The sequence below is a fragment of the Pecten maximus genome, chromosome 3 (genome assembly GCF_902652985.1).
Source record: "Pecten maximus chromosome 3, xPecMax1.1, whole genome shotgun sequence".
Lineage (NCBI taxonomy): Eukaryota > Metazoa > Mollusca > Bivalvia > Pectinida > Pectinidae > Pecten > Pecten maximus.
The window spans coordinates 21,802,202-21,814,564 of NC_047017.1; the positions used below are offsets into that span (position 1 = coordinate 21,802,202).

At 34.8% G+C, this 12,363-nt stretch overlaps 1 protein-coding gene across 3 annotated transcripts in view; it reads left to right on the forward strand.

Annotated features, from left to right (window-relative positions):
* LOC117323561 overlaps positions 1-12,363 on the forward strand; it is a 67,770-nt gene that overhangs the window by 8,640 nt on the left and 46,767 nt on the right. For 2 of the 3 annotated variants that reach the window (XR_004531766.1, XM_033878847.1), the window contains exons 10-14: positions 4,326-4,421; positions 6,948-7,124; positions 7,295-7,451; positions 8,210-8,318; positions 8,652-8,810. Coding sequence is in view for 2 of the 3 variants with exons in the window: in XM_033878847.1 (XP_033734738.1) it covers positions 4,326-4,421; positions 6,948-7,124; positions 7,295-7,451; positions 8,210-8,318; positions 8,652-8,810 (698 nt within the window). In the remaining variant the exon portion in view is untranslated. The remainder of the gene's footprint in view (positions 1-4,325; positions 4,422-6,947; positions 7,125-7,294; positions 7,452-8,209; positions 8,319-8,651; positions 8,811-12,363) is intronic. The other variant, XM_033878848.1, reaches the window with a different exon arrangement.

The window sequence follows — 12,363 nt, forward strand, 5'->3', positions numbered from 1 at the left end:
AGATTAGAATCATGTGACGTTTATTGATGTATGACTGCATGTATGGACAGATTGGATTCATGTGACGTTTATAGATGTATGAGTGCTTGTATAGAAAGACAAGAATCATGTGACAATTCTTAATGGATGACTGTATAGATACAGTGAAGTCATGTGACATTATTTAATGTATGACTGTATGGACACACTAAAGTCATGTGACATTATTTAATTGACTGTATGGACACACTGGAGTCATGTGACATTATTAGCTCACCTGGTCCGAAGGACCAAGGTGAGCTTATGCCATACCGTGGCGTCCGTCGTCCGTCGTCCGTCCGTCCGTCCGTCGTCTGTCGTCCGTCGTCTGTCGTCCGTCGTCCGTCGTCCGTCCGTCCGTCAACAATTGACTTCTTCTTCATAACCGCTGATCAGAATTTGATCAAATTTGGTCAGAAGCATCCCTATGGGTAGGGGACTCAAAATTGTACAAATGATGGGGCTGGCCCCCAGGGGCCTGAGGGGCGGGGCCAAAAGGGGTCAATTTTGCTATATTAATATAAACGACTTCTTCTCTGAAAGTGAGCAATGGATAGCGCTCATATTTGCCTGGTAGCATCACTATGGGGTGAGGATTCAAAATTGTACAAATGATGGGGTTGGCCCCCCAGGGGCCTGAGGGGCAGGGCCAAAAGGGGTCAATTGGGCTATATTGATATAAACGACTTCTTCTCTGAAAGTGAGCAATGGATAGCGCTCATATTTGCCTGGTAGCATCACTATGGGGTGAGGATTCAAAATTGTACAAATGATGGGGCTGGCCCCCAAGGGGCCTGAGGGGCGGGGCCAAATGCGGTCAATTTGGCTATATTGATATAAACGACTTCTTCTCTGAAACCAAGCAATGGATATCGCTCATATTTGCCTGGTATCATCACTACGGGGTGGGGATTCCAAATTGTACAAATGAGAGGGCTGTTCCCCCAAGGGGCCTGAGGGGCGGGGCCAAATATGGTCAATTTAGCTAAATTGATATAAACGACTTCTTCTCTGAAACCGAGCAATGGATATCGCTCATATTTGCCTGGTAGCATCACTATGGGGTGAGGATTCAAAATTGTACAAATGATGGGGCTGGCCCCCAGGGGCCTGAGGGGCGGGGCCAAAAGGGGTCAATTTGGCTATATTGATATGAACGACTTCTTCTCTGAAACCGTGCATTGGATATCGCTCATATTTGCCTGGTAGCATCACTATGGGGTGAGGATTCAAAATTGTACAAATGATGGGGCTGGCCCCCCAGGGGCCTGAGGGGCGGGGCCAAATGTGGTCAATTTGGCTATATTGATATAAACGACTTCTGCTCTGAAACTAAGCAATGGATATCACTCATATTTGCCTGGTAGCATCCCTATGGGGTGGGGATTCAAAATTGTACAAATGGTGGGACTGACCCCCAAAGGGCCTGAGAGGCGGGGCCAAAATTGGTCAATTTGTTTAAACCACTTCTCTGAAACTAAGCAATGGATATTACTCACATTTGTATGGTAGCATGGTTATTGGGTGGGGATTCAAAATTTTACACTTTTTGGCATTTTTAGCATTAAAATAAAACCAATGTACATGTACCCATATAAAATGCTTATTGACATAGCAATACCAGCGACAATATACTGAAGCATCATTCTTGTTTCATATCTCATGAAACCAGGTGAGCGATACAGGCCCTCTGGGCCTCTTGTTTAATGTATGACTGTATGGACACACTGGAGTCATGTGGCCTTATTTAATTGACTGTATGGACACGATGAAGTCATGTGGCATTATATAATGTATGACTGTAAGGACACACTGGAGTCATGTGACCTTATTTGAGGTATGACTGTATGGACACACTGGAGTCATGTGACCTTATTTGATGTATGACTGTATGGACAAGCTGCAGTCATGTGATTCTGTGATTCTCTGATTTGTCTATATAACTCTGCTTACCTTTCTTATGGATACTTTCGGATCTTCTCACTTTACTACTGTAAGAAGGGAATCGGAATAGGATAATATCTGTGTGTAAACGCTTAGTATAAAAATGTCTGCTTATTATTAAAAAAGATTGTCAGTTGTGGTGAAGGAGATTTTGTGTGTTAGATGTGATTTATTTGATACTTTGACTAATTATACAACATCATATTCCGAGGGAGTGCTGTGTGCTATTTTTCATTGATGGAAGAGGATGATAAAACATTATTATTATTATTTAACATTATGAAATATTAATAACATCATTTCAGGTACATTCAAATGTACATACAAAAATATATATATATTTATGCAACACAGAGCTTTAATATCCAAATGTTTAAGTGCGTTAGATTTAGTACTTACTTCTGTAGATTAGAATGATTTTGGATGACACTTTTCAGCAGAGACATCTACAGACAGTAGACTAGAACTGTCGCCCCTAATGGAACAATCCCAGGGTGTGGCCGTACTACAGGCCTACAACAAAATGTTTCATGTACATACAGGTACACAATCCGCTCTATTGTAAACCACATCACCAACATCACAACGTTGCCTTCGATAGTTAGCAGCACTGCTTCAATTGAAATTACTGCCTGCACATACATTTGTATGTAGTCTGTGAAATTTGCTAGCCTGACAAAACATTCCTGATATTTTTCCGATGTGAAATATAAGATTGAATTAGAAGCCATTAGATTTTATTTCAATTTTATTTTCAAATGCACAATAAGAAGAAAATGTCCCTATGTTAAAAAACAAACAAACAACAATAAAAACCCAACAAGGGTGTCAGTAGTGTAATTTTTGATGTCATATTCCAATGATGTTTATAATGAGACAGCACCATTTTGGATAGAAAACTCAATACAGTTATACCATTTTCTACATCTTATCTGGTCAGAGTTGTTTACACAACTGCTGTCAAATGTGTAACAATGGTGTTTACAGGAAAGGAGCAGATTATATCTTCGCGTCACTTTCATCAGATCCTGAATGACAATTATATTAAGATCAGTGGGTGTCAATTGATTAAATGAATAGAAAGCCCTGTTCTGATTGGTTGAAAAGCTGTATCATAACTGTGATGATATCAGTGTTTATTTCTGACTGTTCATCACTGGTGACTCCTATAACCCTCCCTCTTTCACTATAGTGAGATACAAGTACTGGTTTTATATATGTATATTTCTGTTTATTAGACAGGATTTATGTGCAGACAAATTAAAGAATATATATATACATACATGTATATCACTAGAAATATTACTTCCATACTAATGCTTCAGACTTTCTGTCAGTTTCAAGACAAGAGCTTATATCTATACACAGCTAAATATAAACACCTAGATGTCACATTACATATTTTGATGTATACATATGTATATGCTTTGGTATGGGTTCGTTTTATATAGAGGTGGATATTGATGACAATGGTTATTAATGATTACCAACCAATGTTTGTATTGAATTGTTAATTAGATACCAATTAATAGAAGATCATGTTAACAGTGTTCCTTATGTCAGTGATTCACACAACTGTGTATATAGTGTATACAGTATAGTATAGAGTTAATAGTAAAGGTCAGTGACAAATGTAGTTTTTACATCATCGTTATGTCATTGATATACTGAGGACAAATGTAGTTTTTACATCATTATGTCATTAATATACTGATGACAAATGTAGTTTTTACATCATCGTTATGTCATTAATATACTGAGGACAAATGTAGTTTTCATCGTTACATCATTAATATACTGATGACAAATGTAGTTTTTACATCATTATGTCATTATTTCACTGATGACAAGTGTAGTTTTTACATCATCACTATGTTATTAATATACTGATGACAAATGTAGTTTTTACATCATTTTGTCATTAATTTACTGATGACAAATGTAGTTTTTACATCATTATGTCATTTATATACTGATGACAAATGTAGTTTTTACATCGTCACTATGTCATTAATATACTGATGACAAATGTAGTTCTTACATCATCATTATGTCATTAATATACTGATGACAAATGTAGCTTCTACATCATGTCATTAATACACTGATGACAAATGTAGTTTTCAAATGTAGTTTTTACATCATCATTATGTCATTAATACACTGATGACAAATGTAGTTTTACATCATCATTATGTCATTAATATACTGATGACAAATGTAGTTTTTACATCATTATGTCATTAATACACTGATGACGATTGTACATTTGTATTCCTGTCGTTACAATTTTACACTTCTGTCACCATGTCATTACTAACTGTTCCTCGTACAATTGTGTTGATGTTATCCCCTGTTTGTAGCGGCGACGCCCAGTGAGTTAGGGAATATCACAGTCTCGCGCTCCCCATCACCACCGCCACTGTCCCCCACCGAGGGGGCCTCGGGACCTGGGATAGGTATACAGCTGTGTGGATGGCTTACCAACTCTGCATGCTTCTATATATTATATCTATATCCCATACTGAACTGCATGTTTCTGCTTTATTCTCTTGATAAACAGCTACAATACAACGGAGGACTCATTTTAAATCAGAATTACTCTCAGTATTTTATATTTGATCTGGTTAGGAAGACTTGGTTAGATATAATTATGCTATATTATGTAATTCTATTGATTTTTACACACATTTGAGATTTATTGTTTAGTTTACATCACTAAAACATTTACCATAATCAGCCCAATAACCGCACTGTACACTTACAAAAAGCACTAGAGGGGTACCCTTTATAATCCCTTATACTGTGAAAACTTTTACTGTGAAATCAGGGTTAAAAAAAATTCAGAAGTAAAATACTTTTCCCTTTCTCTGAAGCAAGAAGTAAAATACTTTTTACTTACTTTGAAACAAGAAGTAAAGTACTTTTTCTATACTCTGAAACAAGAAGTAAAGTACTTTTTCTATACTCTGAAACAAGAAGTAAAATACTTTTTCTATAATCTGAAACAAAAGTCTTAGGGTATGTCATATTGGTGAATGTCATATTGGTGAAACATTGAGGTAATCAAGAAAATAAGAAGAAACATTACAATCAGTAGTATTCCTACTGTACACACGAGACTAAACAATCTATCAGTCAGACTTTATCTACATTAAAGTCTTAGACATATACTTAGGTTTTTTAAGTTTTAATGATGACGGTCAATCTTATTCCTTGGGAGTTTTATCAGTAATCTAAGTAGTACATTTATAGAATTAATTTGTAATTTGAGTCTATTTTTTTTATTGATTATTTGATTTGATTATCTTTTAAAAAACAGTTAGTTTTACATTAGACCTCACCGATAATTGTAGTGGTATTTACTGGTAGTCTATTAATGTGGACCGAATACCTATACTACACGTCAGATAGAGTAGATGTAGGTGTATCTATTTCAGTGTTCAATCATCCGACAAATGTAATATACAGGTCTATATGATCGGGTGCTTTTATAGGTATAATTCAGAGTTTTTATGACTAGTTTGAATGCTGAAAATAAAATTAGTGTTAGTTAAATGGGGAGACCATGACATGCAGAATTAAAGGTTAATTATAATTAAAAATTAACATTAAAATTAATATAGAAAATAAAATCAGATTAATATTAATCATAAAAACAAACTTTGAAAATAATATTAACTGAAATCAGATTTATATTGATCATTAGAACTGACTTTGAAATTAATATTAAAAATAAAATCATATTGAATAATAAACATTAAAATTGATAAATTTAACATTCAAAACATTGACATCAAATTAATATTAAACTTCAATACAGTATTTCGTTACTAGATGGTGTATATATAGTTATCATGAATTAATTTTTTTAAATCTTTCTTTAAAACATTTTTAAACAAAAATCACTCATAAAAATCAAATCCAGACCGTGGAAAGATTTTAAACCTAAAGAAAGTAAGTGTTGATGGTACAGTATACTTTACTTTCTTAATATTTACTATTTAACTGAGGATGCTGCTGATGTTGACCTACATGTATCTATGACTGTCCTCCTCCTCATCAATACCACTGTGAGCAAAGCTTCATAATCATACACCCTCTGTTTTCAGGACAAGACAGGTTTCTGTGTGTAATACTACCTATGGCAGCTTCTATAAATGATGCCAGATATCTATCCTCACCAATGCCTGTGTTTTTATTTCACTTTGAACTTTGACCCCTGACCTTCACCCCTTCAGAGTTAGCCAGTATATGACAACTGCATGCCTATTGTTATTCACCTTAACTATCAATTTATTATGCATGGATTGTTGAATGTTGTCCCTATAGTTCTATAGACATGTACCTTATGGCCTTGAGCCTTTAACACTGTGACCTTGACCCTATGACCTCTGTCAACACACTACACTGTTCATCAAAGAATCCTTTCATTGTCAAACCTTTTCCCACAAGGGTAGATTAAAATTTAAATAACCGCTACTTTTTATATTCAAGTCTCTTCACTGCTTTTTTTCTGATCACAAACTTTTCCAGAAATGTTGTATTTTGTCAAAAATATCTGATTGGCATACTACATTTCTTTTCAAGTTTTAAAATGTGTTGTATCTTGGTCAATGTATTAACTCAATTGATTATAAGACATCATAGGTTTTTAGGATTTAAGATTTCACTTCCCTATCGGCTCTGTAGCAATATAAGTCAAGATCCTACATCTAACATAATCTATGTATCACCTACTGTAGAATTCTTATAATGCTTTAATTTTGTGATAAAAATCACTTAAAACTTTTCAGTCCCTGTATCATCATTCATTACCATTAATGTTTAATATGTTTCACTGCGCACTGTATATAATGATATAACTATGTCCTGTTATAATCTATATAAAATGTCTATGTTTCTATAACACAGTCGCTTTTCCCCTGAGATAAAGATTGAATGATTTGTATGTAGAAATAAAACATGTATGATTGTTTTTACAGAGGAGCTGGAGATACAGTGTGGGACGATGTCCAGTATCAAATTGGACGACCAGAATAAAATGGTACAGTGGAAAAAGATAGAACGGGAGACCAGTGACCTCTGTAGTAGTGTGGTATCCGAGGACCTCTCCCAATACAGGGACTACGTGTTCCAGTCCACGGAGGACCAGCCTGTCAGTAAGTAATGTTACTGTAATAGGAAGGGGTAGGGAAAAATAGTGAAAAAATCATCATTGATTGTCTTAGTTAGCCAATGTTCCCCCCCAGATAATGCCTCTTTATGTCCTGTCAATGGCGAGTTACTGTTGTAAATATTTTTACTTACCTCTGTCGTTCATTGCTCTCAGTCAGGCGGAACAAGTTGCCGTATGATTGGCGTCGAAAGCAGCAGGCCAGCAGTCAGGTGGATGAGGATGGCGACTCTCTGGCGACCCCACTCAGGAAGGAGAGAGTGAGGTCCGAGGACATGCAGTTCCAGATCATGCGTGCTGACACTGGAGTGAAGTGAGTTCTGTACATATCTTAGTACACATATCGGTAGAAACATGTCCACGACTTCTAGACCACCGTAAAGAAGACAACTTTTCTTGGATGCTGAGAAGTTATTTCTATGTACCCGGTATTACAAACTGGTAAACTACAATGACAAATCTCTTTTGAACTTAGAATTTATATTTGATTTTCAAATCTTTTATAAATTCTAAAAAAAATTGACTATCATTATATTACCGGTAATCAAAATATTGAAATATCTTTTAACATATTTTGCTGTATACATAATTTTTTTCTCCATATTTTTGATTTTATAAGCTGACTGAGCTCCTCTTACGATACCAAATTGTACTTTTCAGAGTCTAATAATGGCATTGTTCTATCAATATCAATAACACAATGTCCTTTCTTTTAAGTTATGCAAGTTGTCTAAATAGATTGCAGTTTTATATTAAAAATTAAACAGTACAGCTATTATGTATAGTTTTTCTTTCTACTTAGAAAGTCTTTTATCACTTTTTATTTTGACAGTTACCTACATTTTAATGTGAGAAGTCTAACCTTAGCTGTAGCGGTATAAATAATTTATCTTAATCTACATCCATAGTAAGAGGTCAATGAAGAAGTAAGATAGAGATGTGCACAGGATTGGTAGGGTTATTCTTCATGGTTTTGTTTTACAAATCATGGGATATCATCTGTTGCCTTTGGCATAAAACAACCTTTCTTATATGGGATATTGTACTTGATGAACTTGCTATTTATTTAAGGTTTTTGACAGCAAAGGTAAAGGAAAAATCTCCCGTGAAGAAGAAGTTTGAGATCAAAGAAAAGGCATATGACATAAGGACTGAACTACGACAGGCTAGCGACCTGCTGGTAAGGGAGATAATTCAGTCAACACATTACAGTTGTTAGGCATTTTTCTGGTAGTACATTTAAGACATAGACAGGAAATATTGATTTTGTCCTTGTTGGTGTTTTCTGAAGTTCTTAGGAATTCTGAAAAACTTGAATGAAGTGGTTCATAGTTTATAGTCCAGCTGCGTGCTAGAGAAGAAGAATTTTGCTTTGGGTGATACTTTTGTTTTCAGACCATTTGTAAAAGAAATTTCTCAGAATTGCAAATTTAAAAGAGAAGTTGAAATGGACCAGCTGTGAAATAATTTAATTTCTCAGTATATTCTTAATGTTGTGGTGTTACTTTTTTAGGGGAAAACTTTTCCCAGTATGCAGTTGGAGTGGCAGAAACCTAACCTGGATGATCGGGGTTCGATGAAGTCGATGAAATCTTCAATGACCAAATCTTCATGCATGACTGGTCGTTATATTGGTGTGGTCAAAAGTGTCCGGAGGGTCAGAAAACTACAGGTAAATATAACCATAGCGGTTCTACTTACCATGTGTAAATATATATACTCAGTCAAATTTATCTTATCTCATGGGAAAAGCTATTATCTGGATTTTATCATTATTTTCCTTTTAATTCACTTTTATTAGACTCATTTCTTGTTTGTTTTCTTCAGAATCATTCTGCTGAAACTTTCATCTCTTTATTTCTCTGTATTTCTGGATGATTCTTAATTTTCAACCAAATAATTTACATCTTGTCTTTTTACCTGTAATTTCTGGATAATAATAGGTTATGCTATTTCCTCACCTTACATTTGTGATTTCCTCTGTTTTATTAAAGCAGTTTCTTATAATATACATGTACTTTAACTTAAATAAATGCTCAAAAAATGGACACTTTGGTATATACAAATGTATTAAGGAAGTCTTAAAAACCACAAAAGCTTTTCTCAGTTGGTATAAATGGCTATTTTTGTCCAAATAGTCTCTACATTATTCGAATACACTCACTTATGCTGTACTTGTATTAAAGGGGAATTATTCCTTGGAAAGCAATTCAGAAAATTCTGCATAACCTTCCGTATATTTTTATAGACTGTATATGATACAGCCCATTATGGTATCAGCTGTCTTTATAGCATTGTTAGTCTTTACATTTAAATTGTTAATTTTTTAGATTAAAATTTCTTCCTTCCTATTTCACATATATTCATCAAACTTGTAAAAACATAGATTTGGCACAGAGTCACTGTAGTAACATGTGTACATACATTTTATGCATCTTTTGTTTGGGAGGTGTTGCATATTAAAACAAAGAATTTCTCCCCCATCATTAAAGAGTTATTTCCCTTGGTTTTATCTATTTTATTTTTGATTGTTTTTTTTTTTTTCTTTCATTTTGTTCGCTTTCTGTGCTATCACGTTATCACTTTTTGATTAAGAGTCACTGCACTTTGTACCCATATGCATTGTAGGTTGTGTGTGTACTGCATGTTTTAATGGAGGTCCACACATATATAGAGTTATTGTCCTTTATTTGTTTTTTTCTTTTTCCAAGCCAAGCCTTTGCCATTTGTTGACCTAGAGCCACTAGGCTGAGTACAGATGTACATGTCTAGTGTGATGTAGGGTTGTTTGTCTAGTGTGATGTAGGGTTATATGTCTTGTGTGTTAGTTGTATCACATTTATATGACCGCTATAATGTAAATCATTGTTTATTCTTATTTCCAACTCACAGGCTGCTTGTGTACTAGGTAACATTTTTCTACCATTTACTGGAGTAGGGGGTTTGACATAGCAGCCAATACAGTATATATCCGTTTTTGTATATTTTATGATGGGGCATCATTTTGAGATTCATATTTGGTCAGTATAAGATGAAATTTGAAAAGTAGTTTTCATTAAAAAAAAATTTCAGCATTTAACAAAGTTTTATTCTAAAACCATTATCATTTATTACAAATCTTAGTTACACCAGATATGACATGTCAAAATTTTAATGGTTCCAAAAAAGGCGACCTGTTAAAATTTTAATGTCTTCCAAGAGTTGGCCTGTTAAAATTTTAATGGTCCCCAAACATATTCTCTTAAAACTTGAATGGTCTTCAAAGAGTTGCATTGTTTAAACTTAATGTTCTCACCAAAGTTGACCTGGAAACTTTCACCGAATATGAACTTGTCAAAAGTGATGCCCTGGTAGATAAGAAATACAGGTAGAGATTCATTGTACATGTTTTTATAAAATCATACTAAACTTTAATCTCACTTACTCATCCCCATAGGCCTATTGCCTGATGATGAAATTAATGCCAAGTTATGTTGCAGTTGTAGTTTAATGATTAGATATTAACTTGTGGTTGGTGAGTTGATATGATGACAATTATTTTTGATCTTACTCTAACATATAGCAGAAAGTCTGTTATTTGTTTGGTTTAAATGGTAATCTTAAACCGAATTCAGCACTGGTTGTTTGAGTAAGATTAATAAGCATGGTACATTGTCAGTGTTTGTCTGGAGGCTTCTGTCCTAACTTTGTTTTTCAATACAACCCTTCAGGGTTAGTGTGATGTTTCTTATCTCTGACAGAAGGTGACAAAAAGAAAGGAAAAGGAAGATATGTGAGTCTAGGTGACAGTGGGTGACAAAGGAAGGGAGATAAGTTGGTTATGGTGACAGTGGGTGACAAAGAAGGGGAGATAAGTGGGTTAAGGTGACAGTTGTTGACAAAAAAGGGAGATAACTGAGTTAAGATGTTAGTGGGTGACAAAGAAAGGGAGATAACTGAGTTAAGATGTTAGTGGGTGACAAAGAAAGGGAGATAACTGAGTTAAGGTGACTGGGTGACAAAGAAAGGGAGATAACTGAGTTAAGATGACAATGGGTGACAAAGAAAGGGAGATAACTGAGTTAAGATGTTAGTGGGTGACAAAGAAAGGGAGATAACTGAGTTAAGATGACAGTTGGTGACAAAGAAAGGGAGATAACTGAGTTAAGATGACAGTGGGTGACAAAGAAAGGGAGTTAAGTGAGAAAGGATGGAGGGATAGATAAGGAATAAAATCAGACATTATCAATATAGACTGTCTTTATACAGGTGAATGGTTCAGCTTCAATGTACAGCTTGAGTTGGTGACTGTCATAGGGTGAATTGCTTTAAATCTTGTATTCAGTTATTTACTGCTGTTGGGGATACAAATATGCTTCAAATCAAAACACAGAGGTGTGAATTTGTCATTGAGAGAGATTATTTCTCTGATCTGTGGATGCTGAAAGATGGACTCATGAAAAAGATGGACTCATGATAAAGATGGACTCCTGATAAAGATGGACTCCTGATAAAGATGGACTCATGATAAAGATGGACTCATGATAAAGGGATAAAGAGCTTGATCTATCACATCATGGTCTCTGACAGTGCTGCAAGCTGGTGTAGGGATAAACACTTATTTAGGGGCTGTTTTATGGGATAAATACCTCAATATGATGGCTTATGTGTGTGTTAGGAGACAAACACTGGGGCCAGAATGCAGGGCTGGTATGTTATATTCATAATGATATTTCATAACTTTCTTTTGGTAAAATAATCTGGATTCAGATAGCAGTAGAAAGAGTAATTGGATATCTGATGGGAATATTGTAATGAACAGTTATGGTATGATAGTAAGCATGACTAAATCCTGAATCCTGCAAGCACTTCAATTATGCATGTCAGTAATTTGTCACTGTGATATGAAGTGTATTTTTTCGATAACGTTACAATAATTATGCATGCTTCCATATAACTTCATGAAGTCGTTCAATCGAATATTATTCATATATCGCATGAACATATAATAATAATAATAATATGCATGACTGTCATATTGCTTTCAGATGTAACAGGTTTTTGTTTGAAAAGTTTCTTTAAGTAATGAACATAATGCATGCCCTCATTTTCATTTGTTTAACACGATGTGACGGTCAGTTATAACTTCTACACACAACATATCAGGAAACCAGTCGATAAAACCTGTCACAGGGCCAAAGTAATTCTGTCTTACACCAACAATTGTCTGAATGTTCTGAATTCAA